This window comes from Marmota monax, unplaced genomic scaffold (assembly GCF_021218885.2).
Source record: "Marmota monax isolate L192 unplaced genomic scaffold, Marmota_monax_Labrador192_F-V1.1 WCK01_AAM20220418_F8-fsc00015, whole genome shotgun sequence".
Lineage (NCBI taxonomy): Eukaryota > Metazoa > Chordata > Mammalia > Rodentia > Sciuridae > Marmota > Marmota monax.
The window spans coordinates 7176130-7193168 of record NW_026692194.1 but is presented as its reverse complement, the minus strand read 5'-3'; the positions used below and the strand labels follow the sequence as shown (position 1 = coordinate 7193168).

Genomic DNA, 17039 nt, shown 5'->3' with positions numbered 1-17039 from the left:
CCAACCTTTGTGTTTTAATTTAATCTTAACATCAAGTAACATGTTGAGTGACAAAAGTTCAACAAATACTGATTATCGGTCTATCACTTTTCTAGATTCTGTGAAGGAAATAAATTTTAAAATATTAGATGTAGGTGCTGGGGTTGTAGCTCAGTGGTGGAACACTTGCCTAGCATGTGTGAGGCACTGGATTTGATTCTCAGCACCACATATAAATAAATGAATAAAATAAAGTTCCATCAACATCTTTAAAAAATGTTTTTTAAAAATATTAGATGTAATGCAATCCAGAATATAGAAATTCTCAGTGCTGGGGATCAAACTTGTAAACTCACTCTGCTTGGCAAGTGTTCTACCACTGAGCTACATCACCAGCCCTAAACATAGAAATTCCTATGACCATATCCTAAATGTTGTGCTAGGTAGACAGGATTCATTTTATCAGCTCTTGTTCAACTAATTCATCCAAAATAAGTATAGTTAAATGTGTTTTAAGGAATTCATTACAGAGTTGATAATAATATATTTGTAATAGATGTGTTTGTTAATTTAGAAACAACAGTCATTATTTTCAGAAGAAGAAGAATATACCACTGGATCTGAGGTCACTGAAGATGAAGTTGGTGATGAAGAAGAAGTATCCAAGAAACAAAGTATTGACTTCTAAATTAAAATTAAATCACATTCTTTATGAAGAAGTTATATTCTGAAGCTTGATGCAAGCAAGGATTGGGAAATTGTCTTTAAAATGTTTCTATGTGGCAGGTTATAACATTGGGAGTAAAAGAAAGAAAGGATGCTCCTTTAAGATTCCCATAAAGTTGTAAAGTACAGTGTACTGAGAAATAAATCTGCCAATTTCCACTTCCAGTGTAATCTGTGACTCAGATTAGGCGAAATGTGATCAGAGACACGAACCTGAGATGATTTGAAGTGGAACTCAAATAAGCCGTTCAATAAGTATGATTTTTTTTAAATATTAAAAGCATGTTTATGGGCTAGGGTTATAGCTCAGCGGTAGAGCACTTGCCTTGCAAGCATGAGGTACTGAGTTCAATCCTTAGCACCACATAAAAATAAAGAAAGAAGAAAAGAAAGAAAGATATTGTGTACATCTACAACTAAAATTTTTTTTAAAAAAGCATGTTTATTATACAACTATAATATGAAGTTGGGTCAAAACTTTTCAACTCCTTGGTTTCAAGAAACAGCAGGTAAAATTGGTTCAAAACAGCCTTTTAAAGACTCACGTGTTATAGGTATTTGTTTTTTTGGGTTTTTGTGGGGGTTTGGGGGGTGAGTGGGGAGTACCCGGGATTGAGCTCAGGGGCACTCGGCCATTGAGCCACATCCCCAGCCATATTTTGTATTTTATTTAGAGACAGGGTCTCACTGAGTTGCTTAGCACCACCTCGCTTTTGCTAAGGCTGGTTTTGAACTTGAGATCCTCCTGCCTCAGCCTCCAGAGCTGCTGGGATTACAGGTGTGGGCCACTGCACCCTGCTATTTATAGGTATTTGAAAAAAGAATGCTAAAAAAAGATTGTAAGTCAGATTTTTATAAAGTTAAACAAAGTTTATAAAGTTTACCAAAATGATTAATGTCCTACAAAGCAATAAATAAATAAACTTTGAGGTTATATTTTCTATTAGATAGAAATAATTTCCAATTCTGTTAGGAAAACAAGATAACATGTATCTTTACTATATCTGGACTTCAACCAGTAGATAGTTGAGATTATGGTTGTAGCTCAGTTGATAGAGCACATATTTAGCATGCACAAGGCTCTGAGTTTGGTCTCCAGCATCAAAATTTTTAAAAAATAAAAATAATAGCAAAAGGAGCTTTTTTAGAGAATTAAATAATTATTGAGTGGGCCTGTTAAATGATCCTTTATATGACATTAAAAAGACAATGTGGGGGAGCTGGAGTTGTGGCTTAGTGGCAGAGCACTTGCCTAGCATGTGTGAGGCACTGGGTTCCATCCTCAGCACCACATAAAATAAATAAGTAAATAAAGGTACATTAACAACAACAACAAAAAAAATGTGGCCCTCTCTTTGTCTTATCTTTGTTTTACTTAATTTTCCTTAACATGTTGAATCCCCTAATGAAAAAAAAAAATGTTGTTGTTGTTTTTTATTTTGTGGGAGTACCAGAGATTGAACCCCAAACTGGTATTTTATCATTTTTTTTTTCATTTCTCATTCGTCAAGGAGAAATTGCTAATATGTTCATGTTTTTCAACTATTTGAGGTATAATTTACATTTAATAAAACACACCCATTTTTGCATTGGTGAGTTTTGGCACACAGGTCTAGCATATCATTCCAAAATATTCTATCCTGCCCTTTACATTAATTTCCCTTTCAATTCTGAGGCAACCGTTTTTTGTCACTATGGTTACTTTTTGTAGGATTTCATATGAATGGAATCATGAGCAGTCTTTTGTCTTTGTCTTCTTTCACATAGTTTATTTCTGAGATTCACCCATATTGTTGCATATGTCTGTAGTTTTTTCATTTTTTTTGCAGAGTAGTATTACTTTATAAGAGTATGCCTTATTTATCCACAATTTCATGGACATTTAGGTTGCTTCCAATTGTTGGTTATTATGAATAATGCTGCTGTGAATATTTGCTTACAAATTACTGTGGACATGTTTTCATTTTTCTTGAAGAGACACCTAAAATAGAATTTCTGGGTCACACAGTAAATGTATTTAACTTTATAAAAATCTGAAAAATTGTTTTTGCAAAGTGACTGGGGTTAAAATATTTTTTTTAGTTGTAGATGGACACAAATACTATTTAAATAATTATTATACTATATTGTTTTATCTTAATGACAAGAAAAAAGTTTGTACATTTTCAGTACAGACAGTTTTTCCCCCCAATATTTTCAATCTGCAGTTGATTGAATCCACAGATGTAGAACACAAATATGTAGGGTCAACTGTATATACATTGTAAACGCAACAATGTTATGATTTTTGCTTTAAATGATTGCACGTCACTTAAGAATGTAAAAGGCTAGCCAGGAGTGGTGGTACATACCTGTAATTCCAGCAGCTCAGGAGGCTAAGGCAGGAGGATTCCTCCTTCAAAGCCAGCCTCAGTGAGGCACTAAGCAACTCAGTGAGACCCTGTCTCTAAATAAAATACAAAACAGGGCTGGGGATGTGGCTCAGTGATTGAGTACCCCTGAGTTTAATCCCCAGTACAAAAAAAAAAAGAATGTAAAAGACTAGACATGGTGGCATGCATCTGTAATCCTCAGCTACTCAGTAACTGAGACTCTGTTTTCTGGCTTGCACTGTTTCTGACAAGAAGTCAGCCATCAATAGTGTCATTTTATCTTGCTGTTGTGTCATTTTATCTTGTCTGTTTATCTTGCTGTTTTCAAGATTTTATCATTATCTTTTAGAAATTTGACTATGTTGTGCCTAGGCATAGTTTTCTTTTCCGTTATCATGCTTAAGGTCTATTGAGCTTCTTAGATCTATAAATTGATGTTTTTCACAAATTTTGGGGAGCTTACAGTCATTGTTTCTTTAAATATCTTCCCCTCATCTTCTGGAATTTCAGTTGCACATGTAGTAGATGAGCTGGGTACAGTGGTACAAGTCTATAATCCTAGCTACTCTGAGGTAGTAGAATTGTAAGATCAAGGCCAGCCTGGGCAATTTAGCAAGACCCTGTCTAAAAATAACAAGGGTTGGGATATAGCTTAGTGGTGGGTGCTCCTGCATTTGACCCCTTATTCCACCAAAAGAATTTTAAAAATAAATTGATACTGTCCCACAGACTTTAAGACTTTGTTTCTTTTCATTTAACTTCTCTTTGCCCTTTGTTCTTTAGATTGGATAATTTCTAATACTTTATCTTCATTTTTACTGATTCATTCTTCTGCTATTTCAAAATTTTTTGAGCTTATATAGGAAAGTTTTTTATTTTAATTATTGTTGAAAAGAGCTCAGAATTTGTTCAGTTCTTGTTTATGGTTTCTACTTCTTGCTTGACATTTTGTGTTCACTAAATAAAACAATTTTTTCTCTATTAACATTTGTTTTGAAGTATCTGCTAAACCCAATATGTAGGCCCTCTCTGAGTCAGTTTCTGTTAACTGTTTCTTTTCTAAGAGGGTCAGAATTTCTATTTTGGAACTTTTGGCTGAAAAATGAAGGTTTTCCTTATGCAACTCTGAAATCTGGTTTGTTCTTCTGAGGATTGTTGATTTTTGTTGTTGTTGTTCTAGTATGTGGTTAATTTACCTGATTCAAATTGCAGACTGTCTCACCTATGATATGCAGTAGATGATTGTCTCTGCACAGGTGTTTTAACTGCTAACTGCACAGGTAGGCTATCGCTTTAGCCTACCTCACCCTCATCCCCAGTCATACCATCCTGTGTAGCTTAGGAGTCAGCCAAGGATATAGATAGAGATTACATTCAGATATTGGGGCTCACCTACTTAGTGGATCCCGTGGTTTACAAATGCCACCTGAATTTTTAGTAGTTTTTCCAGATCCAAGTCTATACTCTGATACATCAAGCCAGTAAGATGTCTTGCTGTCAGAAGCTTGAGATATGTGCAGTTTGGGGAAAGAATCCATTCAAAAGCACAAAAAATCTCCCATATCTCACTAAGAGCAGTTCTGTTTTGCAGAGTGGATGGTCCAACATAGTTTCTACCTGCCTTTTACCTGGGCTTCCTAGAATCTCTCATACAGTTTCCAAGTTTAATACTTGACTAAGAATATGGACAGTTTGTACTCACATTTTAGATTTTAGGTCTTGTGTGACTTTCTTGCTTCCAAAATTTCTTCTTTACAATTGTAGCTTCTCTATTACTTTGAACACTTGTCATCCTCTGCCTGGACTCATAAGGCTGCAGTTTCCCTCCCTGAGCCAGGAAGTACATTCAGGCAAGAAGGCCACAAACTCAGTTTTACTTCATGCATTTTTATAGTGTAAATGCTCAATTTTCAGCCTATCTTTGACTATTTACTATTACCTTCAGATGGTTGTTTATAATTTTTTGTTCTGTTTTTATGGCTGTTTTATTAGTAAGGAATTGTTCAGCCCCTTCATATTGTCATTACCATATGTCCTACCCTACCATATTTTTTAGCAACTTTATAAAACTTGTTACCCAGTTTAACAGAGAGAGGTGTTAGGGGGTCAGGGCATGTCAGCAAGCAAGTAAATCTATCTAGATTATTAATTTTTTGTTACAGCATCTTCAAGGTTATTGTCTATGTAGCATGGGTTTTCCACTTATCATTTTGATAGTTTCCTTCTTAAACAATATAGCAAGACTTCTGGAGAAGGTAAACAAATAATTTAATTTGGGAAACAGTTATTCAGTATAGTCCTTACCTTCATATATTGTTTTTATGGAATGCTTCTTCCCCCTCCTTGTATTTTTTCCCCTCCTTTGTCCACTTCATAGTCAGCCAGGATAGATTCAGAATATTGACTCCAAGAATGACTTAGTCCAGAATATAATTTATCTAAACTCAGCATCTTCCCAAGATCATTACTGTCCTACCTCCTTCCTGAGCAAAAAACATTTTAAAGATTTTGTATGTGGGGGCTGAGGTTGTGGCTCAGTGGTAGAGTGCTCGCCTAGCATGTGTGAGGCCCTGGGTTTAATCCTCAGCACCGCATATAAATAAATTAAATAAAAGTATTATGTCCATCTACAACTAAAAAAAAAAAAGATTTTGTATGTGTATGACTACTCCCCCCATTCTCAAATTGTATTTTTCTACATTACAGTAATTTTAAGTAAAAATTTTGGAATTAGAAAATGATTCCATTGTCAAATTCAGAAAATAAATATGTAATTTCTCCATCATTTTTCCTATTTCATATAAGTGGGACTTCATATTTTTTTTCCTCCCAAAATTTTTTTCCCCAAAAAAATTTCACCAAATAGAAGGAAAAATGTAATTAAAATGAACTCATGTAAGGCAGTTTCAGTTTAATTTCTCTGTATTTTTGGGTTTTGTCCAAAGGTAGTTTTTAGATTTTTAGGGTTTTTTAAAAATGATTTTATTGTTTAAAAGTAGCAAGTAAGGGGCTGGGGTTGTGGCTCAGTGGTAGAGCACTTGCCTAGCATGTGTGAGGCACTGAATAACTGAATAAACAAAATAAAGGTATTTTTTAAAAAGTAGCAAGTAAATTGGAGAGGTCTGAGACTTATACTCATAACATTGACCTTCCATAATCAGGGAAAAAGGAGAAACCAAAGAAGTTCACTAAACCACCAAAAAAGCAGATGTCTTCACCCTGTGCACAAAAGAAAGAAAAGGCATTGGAGAAGGTAACTGATCATTTTTTTATTCTAAAGTTCATATGAAGAAATAAGCAAGTATATTCAGGAAAAATAAAACATAGAAGTGTAATGAGTGTCTCATGGAATGCTAGTAATGTAAAAATGAATGATATTCTTTATAGATTGAGATTAAAGATCTTTAAGATATATTGACAAATGAAAAAACAGAAGGTGCAAAACAATGTGCACAGTGTAAAGGAGATGGGGAAATATGTATGAATTTCCTTATATATACATAAACTATCTCTAGAAAGCTACATAAGAAATTGATAAGATTGATTGGCCCTAAGGAAAGGAACTGAATGTGGAGAGGATAAAGGTAAGAGGCTTTCAGGGCTGGGTTTGCTGCTCTGTGGTAGAACACTTGCCTGGCATGTGTGAGGCACTGGGTTCAATACTTAGCACTATGTATAAAAATAAAGGTCCATTGACAACTAAAAAATATTTTTAAAAAATGTAAGAGGCTTTCTATTATGTTTGCTATTTGAACCTTTTGGATTTTAAACCAATATCACTTATTCAAAAAATAAGAGGGAAGTAGACTTTTAAAATTAAAAATAAGCTGGGCACAGTGATACATGCCTGTAATCCCAGCAGCTCAGGAGGCTGAGGCAGGAGGATCTGAAGTCCAAAGCCAGCCTCAACAAAAACGAGGTGCTAAGCAACTCAGTGGGACCCCTGTCTCTAAATAACATACAAAATAGGGCTGGGGATGTGGCTCAGTGGCCAAGTATCCCTGAGTTTAATCCCTGGTACCCAAAATTAATTAATTAATTAAAAACAAATTATATTTTATGGCCTTTCAAGTGATTTTTATTTCCCTATGCCATTAAAGGAAGGAGTAAAAAAACAGATAGGACTAAGGACAGTAATAGCTGCAGTTGACTAAAAACAGAAATTATGAGTTCCAAAAATACGTGAAAGGCTGGGGCTGAGATTGGACAGGTTGTACCTTCATCTTTGTGTTAGGTAGCACAGGCTCACAAATTAGATTTAATTCAAACCCAATTTAAATGTTCATAACTGACAAAGTAGATTCAAATTCTAGGTCTATATCTCTTTGGAGAACTTTCTTAACTTCTCTCAGCCTATTTTATTATGAAGATCATAAAATATTGCCTGCTGCACATGGTTGTTGCAAGGTTTAAATGAAATACACTTGTAAATGTTCTTGGTGCTGTAGATGCACTTGGTATTTATTGAATGCTTTTGGCTCAATAAATGTAAACTGTTTTTATAATTAGCTATAAAACTAATTTGTAAATATGTTCTAATTGGGGCTTAATGTTGTCTAATTTTTTAGTCAGCTTCTAGAGATGTGTCTCCTTTCATGTAAGTATTATTCTTTAATCTAATTAAAATATCTACTCTTAAAGAAGCATCAATGCTAATTTTTTTAAAATGTTTTCAATAGTGTGAGTATGCAGAAGAATAAATGGGATGCCACAAGGTCCTTGAGATTCAACCAAGATGCACAAAGAGAAGATGGTAAAATTTATTATGTGGATAAGAACATCTTTTATTTTATGAAGTATGCTGAATAACTTCAAAGGTTTTATATGGTATAAGTCCCCAAACTTGCACATTATCTTAAGTCACCAACCAGGATTTCATTACTAGATAATTCAATGAAAAATGTATTGTTTAATGAGTCTATAATTTTGAGACCTTTTAGACTGACTTTTGCCCCCTACTTTTTCTGTAAAAAATGACTGAATATGTTTTAGGCTATGTCTTAGTCTATTTTCTGTTGTTACAACAAAATGTTTGGTCTGGTGAAGGCCTTCTGGCTACATCACCACATGGCAAATGGCATCGTGGTGGGAGCATATGCAAGAGAGAGAGATTACATAGCAAAGCAGGAAGAGAAAGAGATTTGGGGGTCAGGCTTATTCTTTTCATAATAATTTGCTCTTGTAGGAATTAAGCACAGTCCCACAAGGACTACATTAAACTCTTCCAAAGATGGTGTTCCCAGTGACCTAACTACATTCCACTAGGCCCCGTCTCTTAAAGGTGCTACCACCTCTTAAAGGTTCTACCACCTCTGAAAGGTTCCACGGCCTCTGAGAATCACCACACTGAAGGCCAAGCATGGTGACACACACCTGTCATCTCAGCAACTTGGGAGGCTGAGACAGGATAATCACAAGTTTGAGGCAAGCCTCAGCAACTTAGCAAGACCGGGTTTTAAAATAAAAATGAAAAATAAAGTGTTGGGGATATAATCAGTGGTAGAGTGCCCCTGATTTCAATCCCCAATTTAAAAAAATAAAAATCACTACGCTGGACATCAGGCTTCTAGCACATAAACCTTTGGGGGACATACTCAAATCATATCCAAATCATAGGTTTATAGTAACCTAAAAATCAGCACAATTATCAAAATACAAGTCATTTTTCCACTTGCCTTAAATTCTTCATAGAAGTATGCATCTGAAAAATAATAGCACAAGATACATTTGTAAACCCTTGCTGATTACAGTCTTCTTTAAGAAATAAAAATTATAAGTCATCCTCATGAGAAATAATACTTATCATTTTTTACCTTCAGATCAGCGGCGGATGTCTGAAATTACAGGGCATCTAATAAAAATGAGATTGGGTGATCTGGACCGAGTCAAGTCAAAGGAAACAAAAGAAGTAAGAACTGTTCACTATTATATTATACTTACATGAACATTCCTCCATAATTTTATTTTTAACATAAAGAGTATAAAGATGTTTTAAGAAGAATTTTAAAAGAACAATTTAGGTAATTTTGTGTTCTGTACCATTTAGCCACAATTCACATAAGTTTTCTATTATCTGTGGTCCAGGGGTCCTTTATATCATACATAATGAACTATAATGTCACTGAAGTGTGATGTCACACCAAAAGTAGAATAACTGTTCTTCTTAACCAAATGCTAACTATCCAGAGGGCAGCTTTTCTGAATGTGCTAATTTTGATCAACTTTGTGTGTGTCATTTAGATGTTATCTCTAAAATAAGATGAGATCTTGCTGAAAATGATGACTAGAAATGCCTGCATTCTAACTAGAATTACATATGAGTCACAGTATCATGTATTATCATAAGTATTTATGTTTTGTATGTACTATAACTCTTGCCCTAATCCTTTTATTTAAATTTTACTTTCCTGCTAAGGGTATAGCTCACTGGTAAAAAATGTGCTTAGCATGCATGAGGCCCAGCATCAAAAATAAAATAAAATACATATAGGAGAAAATATCTGTAACCACGGGATAGACAAATATTTCTTAGCTACAACACCAATTACAAAAGATACATATATAAATTCTTGTTGATTGCATTCTTTTTTCACTAACATAAAAGAAAAAATTGACAAATCATATTCATCCCAATTTAAAGTTATTTTTCAATAACACTGTTAAGAGAATGAAAAGACAAGCTGTGTAAACTAATAGAAAATAGATACAAAACAGTTATTTGTAAAGAACTCTCCAAACTCAGTAATAACTCAATTAAAATAAATAGGCAAAGGATTAATCAAACACTTTGAAAGAAGGGAGTCAGATGGCAAATAAACAGATGAAAAGATGCAACATAATTAGTCATTAGGGAAATACAAATTAAAACCTCAATGCCATACCACTATACACTAACTAAAAGTGTCTGAAATTTTAAAAAAGTACCAAGTGCTAATGAGTATGTAAAGCAACTAACTCTCATATAAGAGCTAGTAGGAATGAAAAAATTGGCCATTTGGAAAATAGTGTAGCAATTTCTAAACACTCACCATATAAATTAGTTTATACAATTATAGTGGTTTTACTAATAAATACCAAAAATTAGTTACACTCCCAAATGATGTCCTTTTCCTGGTAAATGTGACAAGAATAAAATTACAAGATATGGTAAATTAAGAAGGGCTGGAAGCCAGCAGAATGGTGCATGACCATAATTCTAGCCACTCCAGAGGCTGAGGCAGTAAGATCACAAGATCAAGGCCAGCCTGGGCAACTTATCGAGACCCTATCTCAAAACAAAATAAAAAGGTAAAAAGGGCTGAGGATGTAGCTCAGAAGTATAGTGCCTGCCTAGCATGCTTGAGGCTCTGGGTGCTGCCAAAAAAAAAAAAAAAAAGCCAAAAGATGAATAGGAAAAAGAAAAGAGAGGAAGTAATATAGGAATATATGTTGAAAGCTTGACTTACACCCCAGTTTACTGAATGTCAGATGCAGTCAGCTCATAAAACAATTTTCTCAACTATGAACCTCAACCAATCCTCAAATATCAAATACTTCTCTGTGGTAGACTGTCCTCCCACCCCAAAGCTTCCCCTGCTTCATCATACCCTGCCACTTTTATCAGTAACTAATGTAAATTTGATGTAAGCAACTTATTGCCTTAATTTTCCAATTTTCATTGTAAGAATACTCCCAGTCTCCAGGTTGAATAAGCTCAACTGCTATCTAATCTTGCTAGTAGCTAGATAAGTTGTCCCAGAACCTGGTCCTTTCTTTGTTCTGTTTTAATTTCTGTAATGCCTCAATAAGCCCCTTTATTCAGAGAATTCTTATCATCAAAAGTTTTACATTTAACAAATGGATACGTACATACAAAAGACAACAAACTCCAAATGTATACAACAACGTGTATAAATCCCCTGTACATTATATGCTAAGTGAGAGAAATGGGCTGTATGTACTATATGATACACACACACACACACACAAAAAAAATGTTCTGGAAAATACAAAGCTGTAGAAACAGAAAACAGATGAGTGGTTGCCAGGAATTTATAGTGGTAGATGGATAATTTAAAAGGGACACAGGATTTTTTGGGGGGTGATAGAATTATCCTGTATCTTCATTGTGACAGTAGTTACAAAACTATATGCATTTGTCAAAACCCCAAAATGTAGGCTAAAAGGGTGAATTTTACTGTATGTAAATTATACCCCTCAAAAAGTCTGAATTTTAAGGACTAAAAATACCATAATTTATTAATTTAAGAATATGCTATTTTAGTAAAACAGAGCTTCTGTTTATTCCTTGAAAAATAACTTAATTTTGCTTCTTTATTTTGTAGTTCGCAGGAGGTATTTATTCCAGGCTCGAAGCACAAATCAAAGCCTCCGTACCAGTCAGTGCACGGCAAAACAGCTCAGAGAAAAACACAAGGTAAATTAGCAGAAACTAATTCAGAAGGCCATGATTTTGAAGTGATTTTTTTTTTAAAGCCAAAAACACTAGAAGCACATTATTTATGTTTGGTTTTATGTCTTGCTTCAAGGATTAACCATCAATCAGAACCAGATTTTAACCCCAAAACTAAGAAAAGTTCATGAACACAAAATTTAATGAAAGAATAAGGTTTTATTTTGTTTTTGTTTTAGTTTTTCACTTATTGGGCCGGCTTCATAAACCAATGCTGATAAAAATGAAAGCTACAATGCAACTGTGAATTAGCAAAATTTTTGTAGTCTTTGTAGATTATATATTATTACTTCATATAAATCCATGAAGTCTTTCCCATTTCTTGTTTTATTATTTTGTTTTTCTTAATAAAATATAACTTATAAATCTTATGTCATTTTATATCACAAATTTTCTTTTAAAGATTGAGATTTGAATATTAATATATTATACATTCTAATATCTTATCTATAATTTTGAAATAGAGAAAGCTCAGAAAGTCAAAGGTTTTTTGGTGGGTGAGTCAGTTTGTACATTTGTGTCAATTCAACCTTTAACTGAGGCCAGGTGCAGTGGTCCATGCCTGTAATCCCATCTACTTGAGATCACAGGATCAAAGACTGCCTAAACAATTTACTAAAATCCTATCTCAAAATTGCTTAAAAAGGGATTGGGGATTATAGCTCTGTGACAAAGTGCTTCTCTATCCCTGGGTTCAGTCTCCAGTACTGGGAGAAAATAAAAAAACAAACTTGAACTAATCTGCTCTGATATTTGTAGTCTTCACTTTTCTCACTTAATATAAATGTTCATTTGTTTCACTGAAGAAACAATGTGTACAGGACCCTGCTCCTATACATTATGCATACCATATGATCTCTTAATATGAATTCCAAAATATATCTTACTCCAAGGGGTTTTAAAAATTAATTATGGAGCTATATGAAATTTCATTAAACTTTGAATATTGTCAAGCAAACAATCTTAAAAGCAGCGGCAACTTCCTATTATTCTAGAAGCAACTCTGACCTTCTTTTCTGTTTAAAAAAAATCTAGGTCTAAAAGTCGTTTTGGTCCAGGGCGTCCTGTATAAAGCACCTTAAAATATAAAAAGACAGAAGATAACTTCCTGGACATCTGAAATTGCTTGCTTCTTGAAGATCTTCAGAATGATAACTTCTCAATGTTCTATTTATTAATTGTTCTTGCAAGACACATAAATCACAATGCTAAGAGACATATATAGTTAGGTTTTATGAAAATCTAATTGTAAATATGAAACTTCCAATTTTCTTTTAGTATAATTCTAGGCTATGTAGAAAACAATTTACAAATTTTGCATAGTTAAGATTCCTAATATTTGTTATTATTTATTTGAAGAGAAGAGGCCTAAATGGTCAAGTGGCTAAGGGTCTTAAGACCTTAAATAATAAGGGAACACAACTGGTAGTGTTACTGTACATGTGCACTGATCGTAGTATGTCTTTTGGGCTGTAAATCTTGGGTATAGCATTGAGAACTGCAGTTTGTATGATGAAATTTCCAGTGATACTGATTATAAATCTGCATGAATATTAAGGAGCAACAGATCTCAAAACTGCATTAATAAAGTTTCAAGGTGAGGTAGGTATTTAAATACTGTGTTGGGCAGAAGGGTTAGTTTCTTTTTCAGCATTATTTCATAGAAAATAGAATGCTAATGCAACTTTGGTTTTCAGTTTTCGATGCTTATCCTTTGATCATCTGAGCTGGAATCACTAATGATTACTTTTTTTTCTCTATGAACTAGTGCCATTCTGAATTTGTTAAAATAACTATTGATAGTTTTAGGATAACAAATTACTTCAGTTGTGTGAGACACTCATTGTACAGTTCTCAGGGCTTCAAGACCCATCTATATTTCTGTAGCCATTCAAATAGCCCTTTAAAACAGTTATGATTGCTGGTTACCTTACAGATGTCTAAAAACTTCCCAAATATATCAGATGGGCAAGAAATTACATACTTCAAGAAAAATTAAAATAAAATTCTGTTTTATAAATCATGTTTTAATTTTTCTAACCAGACAGAAAGTGCTCAGGGAAAATTTGTTTCAAACAATAGCACACAATAAATTATGTGTTTGAAAATTACTGATATGTAAGTCTGAAAAACTTTGAGATGCACTGTTTCTATTTTTAGTCTGTATTTGCCTTTTAGTAGAAATGTCTTCAAATTATTCAGAGGATAGACTTTGATAATGTGTAACAGAACATCAATTTCTTTTTAAATGTTCAAGTGGTATACTTAGTTTACACATTCAGAAATCATTTTTAGTGAATGTTTAGTTTACATATATAAAACTAGATGTTATTTGATGTTATATATATGGCTTTGTATGTATATAAATTTTTAAACTGTTTGGAAATTTTGTTCCAGTATGTATTTGTTTCAATTGTTTGATGCTTGGAAATAGATTATACAGTACTTATTTTCAAAAGAAAATGTTTTGTAGTACATTATATGTAAGCCCTGTTTAACTAAGAGTCTTGTGGTTTACTGTATTCTCTGATAAAAAGAATTTGGGTTTGTTGTACTTTAGTACAAACTGTACTGCACTTTGTACAGTGCTGTGATGGTCACAATTAGAAGAGAAAAATATGCTCTTTTCATTTTTAACTGATGGTGAAAATGCAAATTACTTCTCCTGGGGGAACTGAATTTATTTTTACAAACCAGAATTTGTCCAAATTTGATTATCTTCAGAATGTGCTTCTTATTTTGTTAATGTCTGTCTATATACATGCACAAGTACCACAAAAATTTTTTTTTCTTTTCAGGAATTGGACACAGGGCCTTGTACATGCTCAGCAAGTGCTTTAGCACTGAGCTACATTCCCAGCCCTTTTAAAAAAAAAAAAAATATTGAGACAGGGTCTCACTAAGTTGCCCATGCTATCATCAAACTTGCCTCTGCCTCCCAAGTAGCAGGGATTACAGGTGTGCAACACCACACCTGGCTCCATCAAGATTTTACCCAAACCCTTAATAGCAGTTCTTTTGCCACAAACTTTGAGATTTACATTACACTAATTCTGAATTCACATTTCTTAAATTGAAATAAACCTTAGTAACAAAAGTTGTTTGGAAAGTCTCTTCATCTGAATTATTTCATACTCTCTGAAAAAGTCCTCATTGTTCTAGATTCCATGGGTTTTCATGGAAAATTAGTGTTTCAAGGTGAATTCTTTTAAGTTTTGAAAGTATTTTGAATGAAGGTACCCTGGTAAGGATTTAGCAAAATATTCAGGGGTAAAATATTGCTGAAGGTCTGGGGTGTAGCTCAGCCCTGGGCGCCTTCCATGGCTCTTCAAAAATAAACAAGCAAATGAGTAAAAGCAGTGCAGGAAAGATGATCTGATAACAATGCTGATTGCACAGAATGCCATTGTTTTGCCTGTTGTTTTCTGCTTAGGCAAATATTGTAAAATGTGTTAATTGCTTTGGAAGCTGAGGCTGAATCTCTGTCATGTTTATCTGCTAATGGTAAATTTTAATAAATATAAAAAGGCATTTGTCTCCAATATCTAGGAATAATTCTTCAGCCAACTTTTGACTATCATTGAACAGGTTGCACAACTCCCAGGAAAAAGGCACTGGGCTACTCAGCCAGTCCAGTTCTCATAGGCTAACTTTCCCACTCATCAAAAGATGATCTGCTGGGGAAGAAGACAGGATAATATTCTTCTCACCCTTATTGGATTGTTGGAGGGATTGAGTTAATCTAAATAATTAGTCCAGTATTTTCTGGTTTTATGGTAAGCCCTCCATAGAGGTCAACTATAATTGTTACATTGTTATGTTAACATTTAGAAGGTTCCTTTATGAAAGTTTGATATCCCTCTTCCTAGAATTTGAATTGCTAATACTGGTGTGTGTGCACTGACAAAAAGTCTTCTTGGCCAAATTTAGTCAAACCCTTCTAGGCCCCTCTGCACTTCTAGGCCCATAGCTAAAAACCGCTATGTCATTTTGGCAAGAACACTGTATCCTCAATACCTGATTATCCTTGGCATTTGATCAGGTTCCTCTTGCACTATGCGATGTTGGATCACCTGGCCTGTCACCAAGAATCTTGTTTAGATGGTTTATCAGAATCTTCCCCCTGATGTTTCCTCTTAGTAATTTCCATCCAGTGACCCCCCCACACTGCTCTTTAGCTATGCCCTACATCTTACTATACCCTCTACATACCCTGTATCTACTCTCTTCTCTCCATCTTCATTATCACCACTCCCAATCATTAACATCTTTTGCACAAAGTACTACAAAAGCCTAAATTATTTCCTGGTTTCCAGTCCAACCTCTGTATAATTTGTTATATACAAAACAATTATATTGATTTTAAAATGCAAATCAGATCATACCACTACCTTTTTTAATTCCAATTGCATCCCATCAAACCTAGAATAAAATACAACCTCTATAACTTGGGTTTGCAAATTTTTACATGGCTAGGCCCTGGCTGCCCCTTGGATCTCCTTTTTCCTCTTATTTCAACATTCGAGCACAGCCTACCTGATCCTCCCAACAAGGAAGCTTATTTCCACCTTTAGTTCTTCAGATTACCTATTCCCACTGCCTAGGATCTATTACCAGAGGTTAGCTTAGATGTCACTTCCTCACATGAAGCCTTTCCTGTGTGCCAAATATAAAAAAAGCCACCCCCAAGTCACTCTGATCATCATTTGATTTCTATGTGTTATGACTTTACTACTCTGACATATTCCTTTTGTTTTTGATTTGCAGTCTGTCTCCCTTGCTAGAATCTATGAGCTCTACTGTGTCCCCAGAGCCTACAGCAGTGAGAACAGCTGGCACCAACAAACATTTGGGAGTTCACCCTTAATGATAGCTCCAAAGTCTGATCTGTCCCCTCCTGGCATTTTAATTTCAACAAGTGGAGGCCTTGGGACAAATACTTCATTATGGTTCTCAAGACCAGTCTGTCTGTCATCCTGTAAAAAGATATACTAGTTTGGGTTGATGTAGACATGAACCCACATGAGTTCTGCCAAAATGGGCAGCTTCACATTCTGAGTAGAGTAAAAATTTAAATAAGCTGAACTCTTGACTATGTTTTCTTTCAACAGTGTATTAAACATCTTAATCAAGGGGCTAAAGTTGTGGCTCAGTGATAGAGTGCTCACCTAGCATGTATGAGGCACTGGGTTTCATCCTCAGCACCACATAAAAATAAAAGATACGGTGTCCACCTAAAAAACTGAAAAATAAATATTAAAAAAAAATCTTAATCAAAATCAACTAATGTAAGGGCTAGGGATATAGATCAGTTGGTAGAGTGCTTGCCTTGCATGCACAAGGCCCTGGTTCAATCCTCCACACAATCAATCAATCAGTCAATCAATAAACTAATGTGAACACTTTCAGGTTTGCTTCATATATTTTATTTTATTTTTTTAGTTTTATTTTTTAGTTGTTGATAGACCTTTTTTTATATGTGGTGCTGAGAATCAAACCCAGTGCCTCCC

At 34.3% G+C, this 17039-nt stretch overlaps 1 protein-coding gene across 6 annotated transcripts in view; it reads left to right on the top strand.

The window, feature by feature from the left end:
- Positions 1-15071, top strand: part of Sanbr (SANT and BTB domain regulator of CSR) — a 62414-nt gene extending 47343 nt beyond the window's left edge. For all 6 annotated transcript variants that reach the window (XM_058572889.1, XM_046423368.2, XM_046423359.2 and 3 more), the window contains 7 exons: positions 554-653; positions 6239-6330; positions 7646-7674; positions 7757-7830; positions 8897-8985; positions 11402-11493; positions 12565-15071. In XM_058572889.1, the coding sequence (XP_058428872.1) occupies positions 554-653; positions 6239-6330; positions 7646-7674; positions 7757-7830; positions 8897-8985; positions 11402-11493; positions 12565-12601 (513 nt within the window). In that variant the 3' untranslated portion in view covers positions 12602-15071. The remainder of the gene's footprint in view (positions 1-553; positions 654-6238; positions 6331-7645; positions 7675-7756; positions 7831-8896; positions 8986-11401; positions 11494-12564) is intronic.
- Positions 15072-17039: the final 1968 nt, after the last annotated feature.